The sequence below is a fragment of the Lepidochelys kempii genome, chromosome 11 (genome assembly GCF_965140285.1).
Source record: "Lepidochelys kempii isolate rLepKem1 chromosome 11, rLepKem1.hap1, whole genome shotgun sequence".
In the NCBI taxonomy this organism is placed as follows: domain Eukaryota; kingdom Metazoa; phylum Chordata; order Testudines; family Cheloniidae; genus Lepidochelys; species Lepidochelys kempii.
Genome location: NC_136390.1, coordinates 65,324,066 through 65,344,484, shown reverse-complemented (window position 1 = coordinate 65,344,484; position 20,419 = coordinate 65,324,066). Strand labels below are relative to the sequence as shown.

At 44.6% G+C, this 20,419-nt stretch overlaps 1 protein-coding gene across 1 annotated transcript in view; it reads right to left on the bottom strand.

Annotated features, from left to right (window-relative positions):
* The window catches only part of CPS1 (carbamoyl-phosphate synthase 1), a 125,189-nt gene that overhangs the window by 73,661 nt on the left and 31,109 nt on the right, over positions 1–20,419 (bottom strand). The window contains exons 7-14 of the mRNA XM_073304767.2: positions 19,507–19,596; positions 17,296–17,424; positions 15,817–15,923; positions 12,899–13,040; positions 10,340–10,417; positions 8,708–8,806; positions 7,834–7,929; positions 1,997–2,186 (exon numbers count right to left, since the gene is read on the bottom strand). Coding sequence (XP_073160868.1) covers positions 1,997–2,186; positions 7,834–7,929; positions 8,708–8,806; positions 10,340–10,417; positions 12,899–13,040; positions 15,817–15,923; positions 17,296–17,424; positions 19,507–19,596 — 931 coding nt within the window. The remainder of the gene's footprint in view (positions 1–1,996; positions 2,187–7,833; positions 7,930–8,707; positions 8,807–10,339; positions 10,418–12,898; positions 13,041–15,816; positions 15,924–17,295; positions 17,425–19,506; positions 19,597–20,419) is intronic.

Here is a 20,419-nt window from a genome sequence, read left to right as displayed (position 1 = left end):
TTCGATGATGTGACGTCTAGAAATAGGGATACTTTCCTGAATTGGGGCAACGAGTACCTGAAGCAGATTCTGAGCAGAGGAGCAAGCAGGCCAGTGGCATAGTCACACATATATGGCTTAATTCTCTTCTTCCATGTGTCAACATGGATGGCTGCACATAAAGGATGTAAGAAAGCACTACCATTTTGATTTGGAAACATTTCACACACACTTTGCCCGGGTGTAGATGATTACACAAGGTATAGGGCAATAGAAAACAAGCCCCATGTCGTTCTAGTTCCATCTAGTCAATGAAATTGAAAGAGCATTAAAGTTAGAGACAGAAAAGTTCTGTTAGACAATCTTAACCCACGTCCCTTTATATGAAGGGATGTTCCATGGAGTGCAGTCTCAATGCTAAACCTGTGTAATTCTAAATGATCCAAAGAATGGGCAATCCTAAAGAGCCATTAGGTAGTGATAAAGTTTAAGTTTGTAAAGACAGTGTGGGTTTCTCCTTCCATATCTACTGTAACAGGATGGAATTATGGGAAATTCTAAATTACCACCCTTTTTGGAAATACAGTATATACTCATTCATAAGCCAAATATTTTTGGTAAAAAAGGGACGCATCAAAGAGCAGTGGTCGGCTTATAAATGGGTCTACACCAAAATTTGATGATTTTTAAAACTCTTTGGATCACCGAATTGAATATCTAATACATTGTCGTTTTGTTTACCTGGAGAGTCTGCAGGCATGGAGCCCCTCAGCTCCCTGTGGCTGCAGTTTGCTGTTCCCAGCCAATGGGTGCGCCACTTCCCGCAGCTCCCATTTGCTGGGAATGGCAAATCGCGGCCACTGGGAGCTGAGGGGCTCCATGCCTGTGAATGCTCCAGGTAAACAAAACGTCCAGGCCTGCTAGTGGCTTGCCCTAATGGGCCAGGAGCCAAAGTTTGCCAACCCCGGAAATATAGGGTCGGCTTATGAAAGGGTCATACAGCTTTTTCTATTTTTACCTAACCATCTTGGGGGGTCATCTTATAAATGAACAGGCTAATGAACAAGTATATACGGTACTGTAATAAAATAAACATGAAACATTTACATTTAATTTGACACATTTCAGGTCACAGCTAAATGTTCCCGTTTTAAACATTGTTTTCTATTAAAAGTGGGATAATGCTAACTAAGGAAATTCCTAAATACAACAGCACACAGATTCAAATACCTGCAAACCTTGGGGACAGCCACAATCTGCACCCAGCTCCAGTCTGGATTTTGCAAATGCATCTTCCTTTTATACTACTTAGGACCAAAACCTTGAATTTGGACACACTTATTCTTTGAAGCATTAGAATGGAATGTGGTGGATTTCCTCTCACTTTAAATCTTTAAATCAAGACTGGATATCTTTCTAAAAGATAAGCTATACTTCCATCAGAAGATGATGGGTTTGGTGCAGAGATTATGGGGTGAGGTGATTTGGTCTGTGTTATACAGGAGGTCAGACTAGATGATCACAGTAATCCCTGTAGGCCTTAAAATCTATGAAAGCTGCATCTAGATCTGAATTTTGTGGTTTGGAGCCATCTCTGATCCTAAATGGAGCAGTGCCAGTTGGAGCTGCCATGCTAAGCTAAACTAAGCACCACTATCCCTCTAGCTTCCCTTTTCAATCTTCATCTTAATGTTTAGGTACAGAACACGCCTCAAATCTGTCGTCCAAACCAAGGTTTATAAACTGCAATTGCAAAACACTGTTGCATGAAACGTCTATAAGAGTTCTGTATAACTGATAACTATAAAATATAGCCACTACAAGTCATATTCAATAGGTACAATTAAATTAATACTTATATCAGTCCATTAGACCAATATCTCTGCTTATAAACATTTGTAAGTGAATTAAATGTTCTGGCTGAGATTGCTATAGGTTTGATCAGGCAGAGCCAGGTATAAAGGTGACGGATGTGGGGCTAGAGAGATTAATACAGCTACAATTCCACAGTACTTACCACAGTTGAGAGCTGTCTGGCCACCCATGCCCAGAATTAACCCATCTGGCCTTTCTGCTTTGATGACCTCTGTGACAAACTGTGGGGTGATGGGGAGGAAGTAGACCGTGTCAGCCTGCTTTAAGCCAACCTCATTGGTCTGGACTGAGGCAATATTGGGGTTCATCAGGACTGTCTTCACATTTTCTTCCTGAGAAATGAAAATCAACATTAAAGTTTTAAAATGTTCTGTATACTGAGAGGTAAACGCACAGAGATACTAGAAACATGACAACTATGAATGAAGATCTTAACAAGTGACTAGGTATCATGCCAGTAACTGAAAATAATGTTTTCTCTGGCTGAATAGCCCAACACCAGGTGTCTTGATCATGGTACCTGAATATTTTTCAGTTCTTTGTACCTCCCCAGGACACTACAAGAAGGAACTTCCTGTATGTTTTTCCAGACATTCTTCGAAAGAGAGAGACGGTGCAGTAAGTTTCTGTTCTCGTTTGCACCACTGCAGGTCTTTACAGTTGCTGGAATTACCACACTGAGAACCCACATTGGCCCAGTGTCTCTTTCCGCTCAGCTAGAAACACTTAAGAAAGTTCTTTAGTATTATTTGTTTTACAGCGGTGCCTGGAGGCCCAAACCAAAACCGGGGCTCTGTTTTCACTTGGACTATGCATCTAGCAAGAGAATCCTGCCCCAGCGAGCATCCAATTTAAACAGACCAGACAAAGAGGGGGAGAAAAAAAGCATTTTCATCCCCATGTTACAGATGGGGAACTGAGGCACAGAAAAGTTTAAGGGTGAAATCCTGGCCTCATTGACAAGGAGAGCTTTGCCACTGACATCAACAGAGTCAGGCACCTGGGATGTTTGGGAGACAGAGGTGGGAACTGAAACCAGATCTCCTGAGTTCCAGTCCAGGCCCCAGATCACCCTTCCCCTTCCTCTGGAAACATTATAAGTAGGTAGCAGAGAAGCCAACAGAGTTACACCAGTAACAATGAGAGCAGAATTCAGCCCGGTGCGTCTATAATACCTGTAGGCCAGAGGCAGACTCAGAACATGGCTGCAGCGAGAAGGTTGTATTGGGAAGCAGAGGGATTGTGGCCCTGAATGTTGATGGTCTGTAGTGCTAACACTGACTGACCTTGTATTAAAAATGACACCCAATATAGCATTCTAAAGGAAGGAGTCTGAATGATCAGTTTTACAAGATTAGTGTGGAGGAGAATAAGGAAGACGAGTATGACCTTTACAGGACAAACTGGACACCATAATATAGAAGGCTATTGATCATAAAAAAAGAAAATGGTCAAGGGCTTGGCATGTCAGGGTCAGCAGCTCCTCAAAGCAAGAAAAAATTGCAATGCAATCAGGGCCGGTTCAGAAAACGCTGCCCAGGCTGTAGCTGTAGGAGTCCCCAGCAGTGCTGCGTACTGCGCCAGCAGCAGTGTCTTGGGAAGGGGAATATAAGCAGTTTCCTGCTGACTGAGAGCTCTAGGAGGAGAATAACTCAAGCCCCCGGAGAATCTAGATGTCTTCCCTTATTATACCATCCTGGTAGGAGAAACCCCTGCTGGCTCCCCACCCTTTCTGTTTAAAAGAAAACTCCACCCACTACTCTCCTGACTCTCTCCACCAGTTCCAGGCATCTTACTTAATCCCTTCTCCTTGCAAGACTCGCCCCATCACATCCATTGCTTGCAGCCCAGAGGAGTTTGGGCACATGGAGGGAGGAGGAGGTCACACACCAAACCCTGGGACTTGCACATAGTAACCCTATTCCAATGACTTTTGTAGGGGGCTCCAAGAGGTGTTTGAACTGCCTCAAATATCATGACACCAGTGTGGATCAAACCTATTTACCAGGTCACTTCCTGACATGCACTGGGAAGAACGTAATGTCAGGTTCTTTCCTACTTGAGAGGCTGGAATACCTCTTAATTCAGCAATTTGAGAGGATGATTCGTAATAATACTAAATGAAACACTGGGACAGTTCAACCAAGAGGTCCTCTGATTAGCTTACCAGGACAATCAATCTCTAGGGTTTCTGAGCTGAATAAAATGGGCTCTGATCCTCTGCCAGGAGCTAAATATCCATTGACATTATGAAAGAAGAAAGAAAAACCCTCACTTGCTCTCAGACTGGGAGTAAAGATGCATCTGGGACACATTATCCAGGAAAAAGCAAATACGGAGTAAAATACAACTAGAGTAGAATAATATAATAACCGCGCACTTACCATACTGAAGCTTGTCAGAAAAGAAAACTGACATGGTCTCTGTGTCATTTCTCAAAATACATTGAATTGGCTTCTGACTGACTCAGCTGTATACTGAGAAACCAAACTCAGCAAATTATAATTTGAAAATAATTATTTTAATTACTTTAGCCCTTTTCTCTGTTCACAAATGATCTGTGAACAGGTTGGCACTGGTATGTATATAGTTTTTATTCAAAATTACTTGTGTGAACAAATGTATGGCTTGGTTTCACACTGGGTCACCCAGAATATTCACTATTTGTGCTTCATGATTGGTCAACTAAGTCACATGCTATTGTTTCTTTTCTCTATGTGGATAACTGAAATTATATCTTCTAGGGCTGGCTAAAAATAAGTTTCCACTGAAACTTTTGGTTGATGGAAAATTGGGAGTTTGTTCAAACAACATTTTTCAGAAAGCACCAGCTTTCCTTGCAACTTTGGGGGGTTTTTTTGGTCAGAAAACCAAAAAGCAAAAGGAAAATGTTTGGTTTTTCACCAAACTGCGAAAATTTTTAAGTTTTGCAGTTTGAGTTTTTTTCCATCAAAAAGTCAAAGCTTTCTGCTGGAAATTTCTCTGGAAACTTCCTCCCTCACCCCACTTATGTTGAAATTTTTCAAGGGAACCCCTTCCCCTTCCCCTCCCCCCCACCCCATTTTCCAACCAATTGTAATATCTATCTATTTCAGATCCCTCCTTTATACTCATCTGTGCCAGGGTATCTGCAAACCCAGCTGGCTATGGCAAGGCCGCTCACTAATGTTCATGACAAATGCCTATTGTGCTAAGATATGCTTTTATTTAATTGTATTGCATCTTCTCTCCTGATGGTTTGCTTTTCCCCACCTATCATTTTCTGGTGTGACAAAACTGCTCTTCTTAATAAGTGTTAGAACTGTACTTTGCACAGTGGGCCCTGAAATCGGATTGCAGTTCTTGGGTGTTACTGTGATACAAATAATAAATGAGTCTTCACCATAAGACGGCAGGAGAGCTCCCTGTTTCTGAGTCTATAATACCTACCCGTATTTAGAATTGTTTCAGTGAATCTACCACACAAATAACAAAAAGGGCTTTTTTCAAAAGGCCATTTCCAGCGCATATGCACTTTCAAATATTTATAGGTGCTACAATTCATGGCACACGTGCTTTCCATGCACATCCTTGCGAAGAAAAACTCACTCACCTGCGGTTTCAGAGTAGCAGCCGTGTTAGTATTCGCAAAAAGAAAAGGAGTACTTGTGGCACCTTAGAGACTAATAAATTTATTTGAGCATAAGCTTTCGTGAGCTACAGCTCACTTCATCGGATGCATTCAGTGGAAAATACAGTGGGGAGATTTATTCATTCCACTGAATGCATCCGATGAAGTGAGCTGTAGCTCACAAAAGCTTATGCTCAAATAAATTTGTTAGTCTCTAAGGTGCCACAAGTACTCCTGTTCTTTTCACTCACCTGAATGTCTGTGAATAATGCCTCGATTCAGTAGCCCTTTCAGCTTAAAGGTAGACACGTGCTTAAGTGAACTGGTGGATTTAAGTGCATGATTAATCGCTTTACGGAGCCAGGGCTTAAATGACTAGAAAGGTTGCAAATAATAGCAATATGGTTCAGTGTGCCTGGTAATGGCAATTGTTACTGATTATTTCTCCAAAAAAAATAATCATTAAAAGTTTGGCAAAGAAAAATCCTTAGCCTCACATTTTTTGCTCGTTACCTGTCCCCATTTTTCTCCCACCTACGCGATCTAGCTGTCCCCTTGCCAGATGCTGACCAACTGCCTCATCTTCTGCATACTACTGTAAATCACACTACCAGAAGCAAGGTCAAGGAGAGCAAGTAGTCTGGCTGATTAGCACCAAGATCAGGACAGCTGGCCCATGGTATGGGGAAGAGAGAAAGGGTACTTTGGAAGGGCAAGCTGGCAAGATTTATTGCAAAAAATAATTTTTGGCTCCAAATTAGAACTGTGAGAGAGGACAGAGAAGAAGAAATACGAGATGCCCTCCTTGAGAATTCAGACTGCTATCCGTATGGCTCTAGGCCGCTCCTCTCCTGATTTGATATGCATTGCTTGAGTATGTAGCCACCGTAGACTTGGAGCCAGCAGTGGTAATACACAGTGCAAAGAAAGCACAGAAAATACATGTTTCACCACATTTGGAATTCAGTTCTCAGCTACACCAAGTTTAAACCCGATGCAGTGTGTGTGTGTGTGTGTGTGTGTTTGAGTTTGAGAGAGAGAGAGAGAAAATGTTGGGGGGGGAGGTAGCTCTAAGCCACCATTCCTTTCCCCTGATCTTCGGCCAGCTATCTTACCTTAAAGCAGCCTCACAGCTGCTCTAAGTTACCCAGTCTGCAGCCAGCTGTGATTGTGGCAGAGTGCCATGAGCTTTCTCTTCATACAACCCCATGTGGAGCAGGTGATGGGGGCACAGGGCTGCAGAGCTGACTTTGCACTACCCAGTGATGACCCTGTCTCAAGAGCAATCCTCAGCTGCCCCTTTGGGGTCATTTTTCAACAGCTTTGCTATGAACAGTGCAAAGCTGCCAGAGCTGGGGTTGAGCCTTTATGCTGTAAACTAAAACACACATAAGTTTGTTCCCTCTAGCTCTGCATATGAAACGCCCAACAAGCATGTACCAGTCAGGATTCTGGTGATGCAAATCCCTAATTCACAAGCATTCACAGGGTGTTTTACTTGTGCAATTTAGGCACACAGAGACGTGCACAGACACTTTTTCTGACTCTTGAAAATGTGGTGCGATACGTGTTAGAAAGGAGACACCAACAGGTCGTACCAACATGCCTGCTCATTAAGCTTACTGGGCAAAATTCATCCCTGGAGAAACCCCTTTGACAGTGGAGTTGCCCCATGGACAAAAATGGAACATCTGGCTTTTTAAAACCTATTTTATCTCATTTATAATAAATAATAGCCTGTTGGGGAGAGCTGACTGGATAGCACACAAAGAAAATTCACACGTATTTTCACCAGCAAACATAGCTTGTGCATGTCACTATTAATAGTGGGGTCATACCATTCATTTCCCATCAGCATTTTGGTGACTGGCACTTTCTGTATGAAAACACTCATGGAATCACAAATGTTTCACTAATTTTAGCGCAGATATTTATTCATCTGACAGCTCATTTCAGAAGTAAGTGCACTAATTGCCATTCATTACTCTCCTGCTGATGAAGTTTCAGTCATCCAATCAGGGAACAGAAGGAACACCATTAGACAGCGTTCAATGGTCAAGGGGACATAGTCAAAGAGAACAGATCACAACAATACAAAGGCTGAAATTCAAAGTCAAGCTATTTCCATAAGCTGGTTGGTGAGTACTTATGAATAAAGTAACACAGATCAGTTGGTCAGTAATTCATAAACAGAAATAAGGGCTAAATTTACCAATTAATTTATCCTCCCCAAATAATTCAACCAGCTCTACTGCTCAGTAACTTACATAAATCTGCAGCTTTCGACTAGGGTGGAATAAATAATCAGGTTAGCTGCAACAAGGAAAAGCAGATTAACTTCTGTTAATGTACCTGGAGCCTTCTCTTACCTTCATGGCCTTAACAGCCTGTGACCCAGAGTAATCGAATTCCCCCGCCTGGCCAATTGACAGACCTCCAGATCCTAGGATGAGAACTTTGGAAACCTAAAAGTCAATAATATAAAATGATTAGAATGATTTCACAACAGGTGCAAAGGAGGGGAGTTAAACTGGGGTGAAGGGAGACTATGCAGTGTGGAATGGCCTTGAATCATGAAAAACTAGGTCAAAGAGAGAAGAAAAGCCAGCTTCAGAAAACCTGCAGCTTTCCGTCCAACTTTCCAAAAAATAATTTATTGAACCCATATCGTGCACAGGCGGGTAAAGAAATGGAGGCAACTGATGTTTTACACAAAATATGCAGTAAACGTACTGATTGTTTAATTTATTTATAGACAGCCAGGCTTCACTTTGGCTTCCCACATCTCTGTGTTGTATTTTTTATTCAGCTGCATTTTGAAGGCACAATTCGCTGTGCAACTCGGCTCATGCTAAGAATTCCAAACTTCTTCTCTAGCAATGCAGCTTCAGCTTGATGCTGTCAACCAAATCTCATAGCTGGATACGACTGCATGAGGTGCCATGAAATACAGAGATCACCATAACAAGCATAGATTCTGCTCTGGAGAACATACAAAAACATATACACAAACCTCCATGTTTCAAAAACTTCCACGAAGGAACAGAGAGTTAATAAAATAATGAGAGAGAGAGAAATCCATAATGAGAAGAAATTAAATCTTAATGTAGCTTTTGTAAGGGAATCCTGTACTTCAGTTTCACAGGTAATTTTTTATGCTCTGCATTCTCTCCATCTGATTCAATACAAGTTATAGCTGGTGTATGACTGACAGCTAAAAATAAAGAACATTAATATACTGACCTCAAGTCTAGAAGCTAAAGCTGTGGGCTTGGGCAACACTGAGGCAACAGTTGTACCTTTTCCCCTCTTGATCAGCGAAATGAACGAATCAAACAGGAACTGGTAAAGGTAAACACATGTATTTTAGTGCCCAACCAGGACTAAATAAATACGAATGAAAGACAGAAAAACCAGGCCTGCCATGGGTCAATCCACTGCTGATGTAAGTCAGCATAGCTCCATTGACTTCAGATGACTTTGACTTACACCAACCAAGAATCTGGCCCCATATTTCTAATTTCTATAATGATCTTTGGCGTAATGCCATATTCAAGGAAGCAAGATGGTATCAGGGGGGAGAATAGGGAGAGAAAGCCTACAGAACCCATTCAAAAAGAAAAGGAGGACTTGTGGCACCTTAGAGACTAACAAATGTATTGGTTAGTCTCTAAGGTGCCAAAAGTCCTCCTTTTCTTTTTGCGGATACAGACTAACACGGCTGCTACTCAGAACCCATTCATTCATTCACTCATACCCATCCCTCCCCAACACACATACTTTACTTGTACATGGGTGATAACACGTACAAGGGAAGAATGAATGTTAAAAGTTAGAAATCAGAATATTGTACTCTTAACCAGATCAGTGGAGCTATACTGATTTACACCAGCTGTGGATCTGATTGGGCACAGTGCGCCTTCAAGGACACTCTAAACCTGTCAGCATATGCAGTACTCTACAGTATTCAAAGACTGGACCTGCACAAGGGGTTACAAGGACAATTCTGGGGTGGTTTTCAGTTCTTTTCAATTCACAGATCACTCAGACAGGTAAGAATTTTTACCAAGAGATTCACTTATATATTTAATCAACAATATCAAATTACAATTAAAATCAAATCAATTCCAACTATTTCTGCTTCCTTTCCCAAGAAATACTCAATAATAGATTTATGTTCAGACATGCCCTCTCCTTGCACCACTGCCTGCAACTGCTGCTTTGGCATTCACTGAGACTACACAACCAGTTGCTATCGGAATTTGCATGAAGTCACAGATGGGGGATTAACGTTTCATTTCAGTGAGGAGAACAAGAAAGAGTGAGTGTGAATCCATTTATATAACTCTACAGTTACAAAATCTGAAATTAGAACTAAAATGTATGAGAAAGTTAATGGGATTTATTCAAAAAAAGCATCTGGGTTTCTTTTTTTTTTTAATAAAATAGAAAATTTTCTTTTACAGCCATCTCAGGTAAAAGGGGTATGGGTCCCGTCCTGCAAAGATTTAAGCCCATGAGAAACTTTCTGCACGTGAGTAATCCCATCAATGTGAATGAAGTCACTCAAGGACGCAAAGCACATGAGATCGATTTCTGCTATTCGTGTTAATGGAGTCACACGAGAGCCTGACCCAAAGCCTACTGAAGGCAATGGAATCTTTCCACTGATTTCAATGAGCTTTGAATCAGACCAAATGCAGGCAAGTCTATGCAGGACTGGGATCTTGGTTAGGGTCCTGACATTTCCGAAAACAGGACCTAGGAATGTCACTGCATCAAGATTGTCAGGGCTCTTCCATTAGCTGCTCTATACTCTACATGCATTCCTTCAGCCACCCCCATAGCAACCCTGAATCAGTCTCTGTACAGTACCTCTGTGTCTGTTGGCCCCGCACTGGCCTCCGGGTTAAATTGTGCTGTGAAAATTGGTTTGGTCTCATGCATAATTCCCTGCAGGGATAAAAGAGATTGCCTTAGACAACGACATCCTGGTAATGAGGGGGATAGAGGAGGGCTACTGCTTGCAACCCTGTAGGCACTGAAGGGCAAGCGGCTGGTATGCTTTTTGAGGCCTTTGAGTTGAAACTTATTTCATTCCAAGTCTTCACAGCGTGTTTTATCCATTAAAGCATTGAGCCATTCACCATTTTACCGGCAATACAGTACCCATGTAACCTACTGGATTGTGCACTACTGAATAGCGAATGCTTTGAACAGCGCTACTGATTGCCAAGCACTTACCAGAGAAGATATGCTAGTCTCCTTCCAGATGCAACACTGGAGCAGGTGGTGGTGGGGGGGGATACATTGGAGCAGGCTGGGAGGAGGGGACACATAGCAGTAAAAGGTCACCCTGGAGACGGCTGAAGTAGAATGACTACTTCTGCTGCTCTGATTTCATATCAGTACTGCTCAAAACACTGGGCCAAAAACATCCCTGCTCTAACTCCACCGGCGTCAGTAGTTTCATTATTCTAGGGTTGGACGTGGCACCGTGTCTGTAATTCAACACTGTGAGGCAAATTATGGATGCTGCAGCCGCGGACACAGGTTGTCTCTTCCCAGGGCCATTGTCAGGAGATGACAAGTGGGAACACTCTGCCAGGCCAAGGACAGCTGGAGAGTTGCCTGGGCTGGGTTTTCAGCAGATGCTGGCAGTTCCAAGCAAGCTGCAGCAGGAGGCACCAGACCTCTCTCATGAATGGCATGACACAGGCTGCAGCTTGTCCCTGGGACAACACATGAGAGAGGTCTGAAGGAGCAATTGCTGCATCATGAGAAGGTGACCGTGTCAGGTAGAAGATGAGAAGCCCTGGCCGCTGAGAGGGCCCACTGCAGGCTCCACCTCCACTCCCCTGAGGAAGGGCCAAAGTAGGCCTCAGCGAAGGTGTGCTGGGTGGGAGCAGGGATGAGAGATGTGGTTGAGAGCAGAGGGAGACAAAGGGAGAGAGCCTGGGATGGTGGTGAGGGTGGAAGCGAGAGATGGGCTGTTGGCTGGGGGCCTTCGTATAGCTACCACAAAGTACAGAATTCACAATTAGTTAATTATTGTGCGAGCTATGCCCTGCTTCTGGTCACAAAATATCATGAGCTGGCTACAGTGTCCCTTAATGTATTAGTTATTTTTATTTAGTCTACATATGTCTTTTCCAAATTTTTATTCCATGGCTTGATTATAAATATTTGGTATCTGCATTGGTTTGCTCAGCTGGGACTGGCCAGATCGGTCGCACGGTTTCATTTCTCTTCCCTGAACAGAAGAGAACACAACTTACACGTGGGGTTATCAAATTCAGTTTCTGTGAATGTTTTCAGAATGTGGGCTAACATCGTGTGGCTCTTTGTCCCCTTCTAATGGCTACAACACGTATAGCTGTTTATGAGTCTGCTACTGTGTCCAGTATAACAGACCTCGTTCTTTAGATCAAGCAATAGGGTCTCGTGTTTTTTAGATGCAGAGGTTGTAAGTTTACCCCCCCCACAGATGACCCAGCCCGGGGCATCATTCTTGATCATCTGACTCTGAATTTTGCTTTCCACAAATATTTTTGCCAGCCCAGTTTAACTGCTCCAATCTTCATATAAAGTGAACACAAAACGGGGTGTGCGAATGAGGCCAAAGCTAACTAATTTCAACACTGAAGCAAACGGTGGTGGGAATTTTTTTCTCCACTATTTGTCCAGCTCTACTCAGAACTGTAGCCAACACCAGCTGGCAAACAAACTTCTGCTAACAGTGTCTTCCAGAAAAGGATTTTGAACACACACTAGTACAATACAGCAGTTTCCAACCTATCAAGCTTGATGTGGGGTGGGAGCAAAGAGCTAATACAAGGGGATAGGGAGGTATCCACCCACACGAAATGTTTTTTTCTAAACAGCTACTCTTAAGCAGCATTTCTCTGAGTCTCAAGAATAACACAGGTTTACAGAAGGCAGCCTTGGTTAGTGGATAGGGCACCGAACTGGGACTCAGGAGGCCTGGTTCCTATTTCTGTTTGTCCACAGACTTACTGTGTGACCCAGGACAAGTCATTGCTCTCTGTGCCGCTGCTTCCCCTCCCACACTTTGTCTATTAAGGCTGTAAGCTCGTTGGGGCAGAGATTGTGTCCGTACAGCACACTGGGGCACCTCGAGAGGTGGGAAGGGATCATTGCACTGATTCTGCAGCTTGCTTAGCTGGCCAAGTGGTCACCCACAGGTCACAGTAACCAATTCGGCTGACAAAGCAGTGCCACCAAATAAAGGTAATTATCAGATAATGAAACAGAGAGAAAAGATTTCTTAGGGAACAACTGGTCGTGATGGATAACCTGCAATGCTGTTCCTGCAGATAAAGCAGGCTTGAGTGATGCAAGTGAGTGAAATAAATGACCATCTTTCCCATCTCACCCATTGCCTGAGCAGGTATCTGGAGAGAGTGTGTTTACCTCATTTGTCTGATCGTTGACATTCACAAAAAGAGGTTTCCAGCCATCAGGAAGGGTGTTGCTGTCAAGTGCATAGCCATGGTTCTGTGCAGTAATGAAAGCTTGTCCGTTCAATAGGTTAATAACTGGCTGATTCTGACCTCTAAGAAAAGAGAGGGGGAAAGGACAGAGGCAGAGATGTGGGTGATGGAGGGAACGGAACATCAAGGGCAAGAGGAGAATATCACAGTAATGCATGGCAGTTAGCAAAAGCAAAGTCCTGACCATTCTAATTACGCACCTGCAGAATGACACAGATACTTTATCTCCCCAACACAAATTAATTTAGAAGGTCTGGCTGGAGGAGGGAGTTACAGCTAAGCAATAGCAGCTATTCGATTTCTATAGTCAATATCACAACCACAATGATCAAGAAATCAAACTCGAACAGTGATATTCTTTAGCAGCATTGGACCAACTCATACAAACAGTTTCTAACCTGCCTTGAAATGAACAATTGATTTAGGGGAACAAGGTCAATTGCTGGAACGAATAAATAAAGTTACTGCTATCCAGGTTACGATGGAGTCATATCAGTGTGCAGGCTGAGAGAGAGGCCCGCTGAGAAGTATGGTGGAGACAGTGCACAGAAGACAGTATCCAAAGGAGCATCAGTACTTACAAGCCAAATGTATCTGTCAATGGTAAAATCTCATCATCTGTCCAGAGTCAGATTTGTAATCTGAGCAATACACTGAGCAGAGATACCCCATTGCAGCTGCAATCAGCTTCCAGCAGGAGCAGCAATGGAGGGTGTACCAATGTTATCTTTGAAGGTGGTCACACCTACTCCAGCTCTGATCTCTTGGGCACACAATGCCCAGTGTAAAAGTGCCATGGCTGGCCTGCTGCATGCAGTGATGAGCTGCCAAAAACTTAACAACCAGTTCCCTCCTCACCTCACGAGGGGGTCATAGCCCACTCCCACCCCGCCGGGGACTCCTGCCCCATCCAACCCCCTGCGTTCCTTGACGCCCCACCCCCGGACCCCTGCCCCATCCACCCCCTCCCCTGTCCCCTGACTGCCCCCAGAACTGGGTAGGAGGGTCTCATGGGCCACCGTAGTGGGTGCCCACCCCACCCCTAAGAGCCAGAGGCACCTGCCGGGGGGCGAGGTGGGGAGTCCTGGCAGTGCTTACCTGGGGCAGCTCCCAGAAAGCATCCAGCAGGTCCCTCTGGCTCCTAGGGGCGGGGAAGCATAGCGGGGGGGGGAGCAGGGGGAGAAGCCGCTCCCCCCACTGATCACATCAAAAGTGGCGCCTTAGGTGCCGACTCCCCGCCCCGTGCCCGGCCCCAGCTCATCTCACCTCGGCCTCCTCCCCTGAACGCACTGCCCCGCTCTGCTTCTCCACCCCTGCCCCAGCTTCCCATGTATCAGCTGTTTGGCGGGAAGCCTGGGAGGGCTGAGAAGCAGGCGGCGACTTTGAGCTGAGGCCCAGGGAGGCGGAGGCGAGCTGGGATGGGGAGCGGATCCCCTGCACCCCCTCCTCCCTCCGGGTTACCTGCTGCGGTGTGGGCGGCCCTCCTTGCACAACCCCACCCCAGCTCACCTCCGCCTCCCTGGGCCTGAGCGCAAAGCCGCCGCCTGCTTCTCAGCCCGCCCTGGCTTCCCGCCGAACAGCTGATTCGCAGGAAGCTGGGGGAGGGTAATGGAGAAGGAGAGCAGGGCGGCGTGTTCAGGGGAGGAGGAGGAGGTGAGCTGGGGCCAGGTGCGGGGCAAGGCGGGGAGCTGCCGGTGGGTGCTCTGCACCCATCAAATTTTCCCCATGGGAGCTCCAGCCCCAGAGCACCCACAGAGTTGGCGCCTAACGTGCCACTTTTGGCCAGCTGTTAAATTTAGAAGCCCTTTTAGAACCGGTTGTCCCTCGTGGAACAACCGGTTCTAAAAGGGCTTCTAAATTTAACTACCAGTTCTAGCAAATTGGTGCGAACCGGCTCCAGCTCACCACTGGCCATATGTAAATTCACAGTTTCTCCTAGTGAGTTATTTAGCAGGGAGGATTAAAGCAGTATCCTTTGGACCTGAGCGCCAAAGCTGGCAGGGGATCTAGTGGAGATGTTAATTAGTGACCAGCAGCAGGCATAGTGCACAAATGAACACTGCTGGTTTCTAGCTGTGCTTGACCCAGGGAGAAAGATGTGCATTCTGCATCCATGGTGTTCACTCTACCCCTTAGGTCATGTTGAGATGTGACCTATGGGAAGAGGGACAGATATGCAGCAGCATATGTAGATCCCCAACTCATCTGGCATCCTGGACATTGGAGAGGGGAAGGCAAAATATTGATGTATTGGGTTCTTTGCAGTCCTCATAGAATCATAGAATATCAGGGTTGGAAGGGACCCCAGAAGGTCATCTAGTCCAACCCCCTGCTCAAAGCAGGACCAATTCCCAGTTAAATCATCCCAGCCAGGGCTTTGTCAAGCCTGACCTTAAAAACCTCTAAGGAAGGAGATTCTACCACCTCCCTAGGTAACGCATTCCAGTGTTTCACCACCCTCTTAGTGAAAAAGTTTTTCCTAATATCCAATCTAAACCTCCCCTACTGCAACTTGAGACCATTACTCCTCGTTCTGTCATCTGCTACCATTGAGAACAGTCTAGAGCCATCCTCTTTGGAACCCCCTTTCAGGTAGTTGAAAGCAGCTATCAAATCCCCCCTCATTCTTCTCTTCTGCAGGCTAAACAATCCCAGCTCCCTCAGCCTCTCCTCATAACTCATGTGTTCCAGTCCCCTAATCATTTTTGTTGCCCTTCGCTGGACTCTCTCCAATTTATCCACATCCTTCTTGAAGTGTGGGGCCCAAAACTGGACACAGTACAGCACACATCCTGAGGGCATGTGTTCAGATTCTGTAAAGCAGCAGTGTCATCATACCTGTTGGCCATGGGCATCTTGTAGGACGTAGCTCCCGCTGCTATACCAGTTACCAGATTCCCCATGCTGACTCCAAACAATGGCTCCTTGCGATCACTCTTCAAGACCTAGGCGGAGATAATTTTCATTAACCCGACTGTGAGATCCATGGGAACAGTGAATCTCCAAGTTCAGCAATAACGCAAACTAGTCCTATTCTTTACGCATTTAAATGCAATGTTTTCAATTAGGATTTAATTTGTCTTGACAGATTCCATACAAAAATGAGCTAGTCGCTTTGCTGCCAGGGTAGTGTTTCTTATACACTGCTAATGCCCAGGTGGAAATTCAGAATGCCCAGCACACATGCACAGCTAGGGGTCAATGCTCCGCCCACCATCACATCCCTCATCCAGGTGTTTCGAGGCCACTCCATACGGCGGAACTGGTGTGGTGCTGCTGGGCAAGATCTGGGGAGGCCACTCAGTGAGTGTCTTTGTTCCTGGTCAAAGTGGTAGTGACCTTGGAGGTTTTTTGCCTTCCTCTACAGCGTGTGGTGTGGGCAACATGCCAAGAGTATGTGGGTGTATCTGACTTAATCATTTCCCTGGGGTCTTGGGCAGTGGAGCACCTCCTATTCTCTGCCCGTGGCGCAAAACAGTCTACTCTCCTGTGGGCTGTCCTACCGTAGTCTAATTCCAGTTGTTGGGTTTAGCAAAGGGTGTGGGGTGCTGTTAGTGGCCTGTGACATACAGGAGGCCAAACTAGATGATCTGGTGGTCCCTTCTAACCTTACGCTCTATAACTCTATGACTACGGGTAGTGGATGCATGGCTCTGCAGATCTGCTGAGATTGCTCCCTGAGAAGCAAGGAAACATGCCCCCCAGAAGCAACTACAGTCTCAGGGCAGGGGCAGGGGCAGCCACAGCCAAGCAGAAGCTCTGTGGCCTCTCTACAGCATGTGCAGGTGTGATACCTTCTCTCCTTTGCTCCAGAAGAAAACCCCAGTGCCCAGAGCTGTGACTCAGGCTGTTTTCCTGGGCCACAGGGAATGAGCAGTGGCATCGCGCATCACTGGAACTGAGATGCTCCAGCCATTTGTAAGTTACATAATTTAGAAGAGAAGGGCATATTTCTCAGGACAACCATACTGCTCCATAATGCACACGTTTGCCTTGCTTGACTTCAACACAGATATGTACTGACTCATTAGAGTATTCTGCAAGACACCACCAGTTCTTCTTCAGCACCCATAACTGTGCTAAAGACCTTACAACCCTATGACTAGGCAGATCCTTGGCCCAGAGCTAACAGTCTAACTAGACACAAGACAGGGATATATCCTACTAGCAAAATGACCGAGGTGAACTTGGGCACACAACTCGTTAGCTCCATGATCATTCATTTTTCAAATACATGATCTGCTCAGAAAAGACTGAGTCCTCCTAAAGGAACCATCATGTCAACACCGGCAAGTGACCCCCGTGCACACGCTGTACCTTCTTAAGATTCTGAATCAGCTCTTGTGCCTGCATCGGATCCCCCGGGCCGCCGGAAAGAAAAAGCCCATCATACTCCATTCTGGTGAAATCATGATTCCATGGGACCAAATGCACCTCCGCACCTCGCTGGCAGAGAAGCAAAAGAGGAAGGAGGAAAATGCTTTAAGTCAACTTAGCCTCTTACAGGGCGAGTTCATTCTAACTGCTCCCTTATGGCCCAGCAGACATATTCCACCAAAACCAATTCTGCATGCCAATATATAGACTCTCTTTGGTAAATCTCTACTTTTAGGGATGTATTTAACAGTGTAACAAGCTTGTGGCCACTGAGGACTTCATAGTTGTCACTGAGCTGTTCACCACGACATTAAAGTCTTCACAGTCACAGCATGAATAGCCCATGAAACCTATTAACCTAAAAGCACAGGATCCCAGCTCTTTACCAAAAGGAGGCAGGTTAGACCATGATTCAGTGGAGACAGGCGTGGCAAAATTCAATTTCGTAATCATTTTGATGGATAGTCTAGATGTTTATTTTTAAGCATTTTTTATTTTTATCAATTTAAAGTTTCACATTTGCAGGAATTATGTGAGGTTCAGGCACTGGTGAGGAATCAGATGATGATTTAATGATTGTAGATGCTGAGATTCAAAAGGATAATGTTTTGTAACCGTTAAAACACAAATGGTCAACAGCACATGTCAACATAGACAAAGTAAATATCCTTAAAACCAAACCCTAATAAGTTCTCAAGCCGCATTTCTCTTCCTTTGCCTAGCTGGAAATGTCTATTGTTCTCTCCGGAAACCTGTTTTGTCAGTTTGTGTACATATGGTGAAACCGATGTTTACTGGCGTGTACGGATAAAAATCTAATCCTTGCAAGCCTAAGTAAGTAACTTGGGCACAGATGCTCAAAGGTATTTAGGCGCCTAACTCCCACTGAAGTTAAGAATCTGGTCGTTAGGCACAGGCTTTACTTTACATCTGTGAATAGTCCAATTGACTTTTCTTGGCTCCCAGGCGATGGGCCCACACTGGAGCTTCAAGTGAAGCACATCTTTAGTGTTTTGCTGAATCGCAGTCAAAGTTACTTGCTCAAGGCTATCCAGCATGTAAGTGGCAATACCAGGAATAAAACCCAGGAGTCTTGTTGTATAGTTTTCTGCTTTAACTGCTCAGTTACATTCCTTCTGTTAATACTAGTTCAATGGACTTCTCTTCGACCACACATATGTTGTGCGTGTCATCCAGAGAAAATAGTGCAAGGATCGGTTACGATTCGATCTTGGATTTGTGCTGCTTAGGCAACTCTAGATGGCTTTTGCTGGGCTGACTTTCCCTAGTACCACACTGCTTCCTAAACCCTTTTCCACTGGAAATGCTCCCACCTTCTCTCTTTAGCTTCACCGACCTTTTGCTATACCCTCTGTGAAGTCCAAACGGTTTCCTTTGGCCCAATCATTTAAAATGGGGAAAACAGTCATGAGGCTATCAAATATTAGGTGCAAACTGTAACCAAAAACAGCTGCATGATGCAATGCAAAGCATGCTTTCTGTTACAGCCTTAATGTTTGAATTAGCAGAGAATGATTTTGGACATCAGGAGTCCCAGTTCCTTCAGAGAACAGAAGGCCACCAACTTAACTCCTTCTGCTGAGAAACAAGATGAAGGGCTAGTGTGGCATAAAGGCCGATATCTCAATTATGAGAAAGTCTGCCAAGAAAAAAAGCATTAGTGCAGAGTTTTCTGCTTTAAATAATTTTTTGCAATGCAGGGCTGATTCTTCCTTGGTTGCTATTAGGCAGGTAGTGACATATCCCTTGAAGTCTCCTCAGTTCACACGTGAGTCCCCCAATGAAACCATCTCAGTCTCCTGCCAACAGAGCTTCTCATGGAATTCAGACACAATGGCTGCCTTATGGCTATTCTTCACCACCATGTTAGCTTTAGGGACCATCCGTAAAGTTCAAAGAATGACTCAGCCCACTGGGAATCATCTAACAAGGATTATACTGAAATAAAAACATTGAGGTGGAGGGCAGTGGGTGGGATGGATCCCTATCAATTTTTCAAATAGAAAGTTCAGTAAGAATGAGTGGCATGCTCCCTGGGACAGATACAGCTAAACAATCAGCCAGTCTTGTACTAAAGCAATGCTGCAAAAGAAGCTCCCTGGAGGAGAAGGATACAGAACACTGACTTACCTTTACTAGCAAACGGATAGCGTTGTTCTTTAACCCACAGTCCACAGCTACAATTTTAATTGGATTCCCTTTGCCATACACCTTGACTTCCTATTGACAGGTTTAGAAAAAAGATAAATTACTGTAAGTGACAAACCACAAGCCATAAACACAGTAAGGGTGTTTTGCACACAGGTTGGTAGCAGATTGATTGTTCACTGCCAGAAATGACTGGCATTTACCAGTCAATTTACAAAGAAATCTCAGGAAGTGCCACAGAGGTTAATTTTTGTTATGAAAGGCAAAAACAAGTATAATGCTTTTTCATATACTGTTCACTGCAGTCATAACAATGATCCCTAAGAAACTGGTTGTTTCCATAGTTAATGACTAGCTTTTCTGTGTTTCACCTCATTAACAGAAAGTAGCAACTGAATTCTCAAGAGCTGTGGCTTAGATGTAGCACTAGAGACAGACAGTGATAGATACCTTGGGCCAGGTCCTCAGCTGGTGTGAACTGGAGTCATTCCACTGACTTTAATAAATCAAGGCCAATTTACACCTGCTCAGGATCTGACCCATTATGCTTTCAATGTCACTTTGATTCTCCACTTGCAATAAGGCTGGGATGTAACAGAATGAATCACTACATGTTCCATCTACACAATACAGAATCACCACAATATCAGTACAATTTGCCATACCAGTACAGACCAATAGCCCATCTAGAATGTCACTGAGAGTGGCACATGTTTATCCGATGTGGATGGTTTTATGTATTTTCCAACTCCTTCCCTGCAAGACACTTTCCCATCTGCTGTCATGTAGCCCCCTTCTTCTCATTTATCCTAATGTAGCGCATTGTTTTGATAAGCTGCATGATTCTATAATGTAGGCAACAGCATGTCCTTCTCTATGCCAGTTCTGATCATAA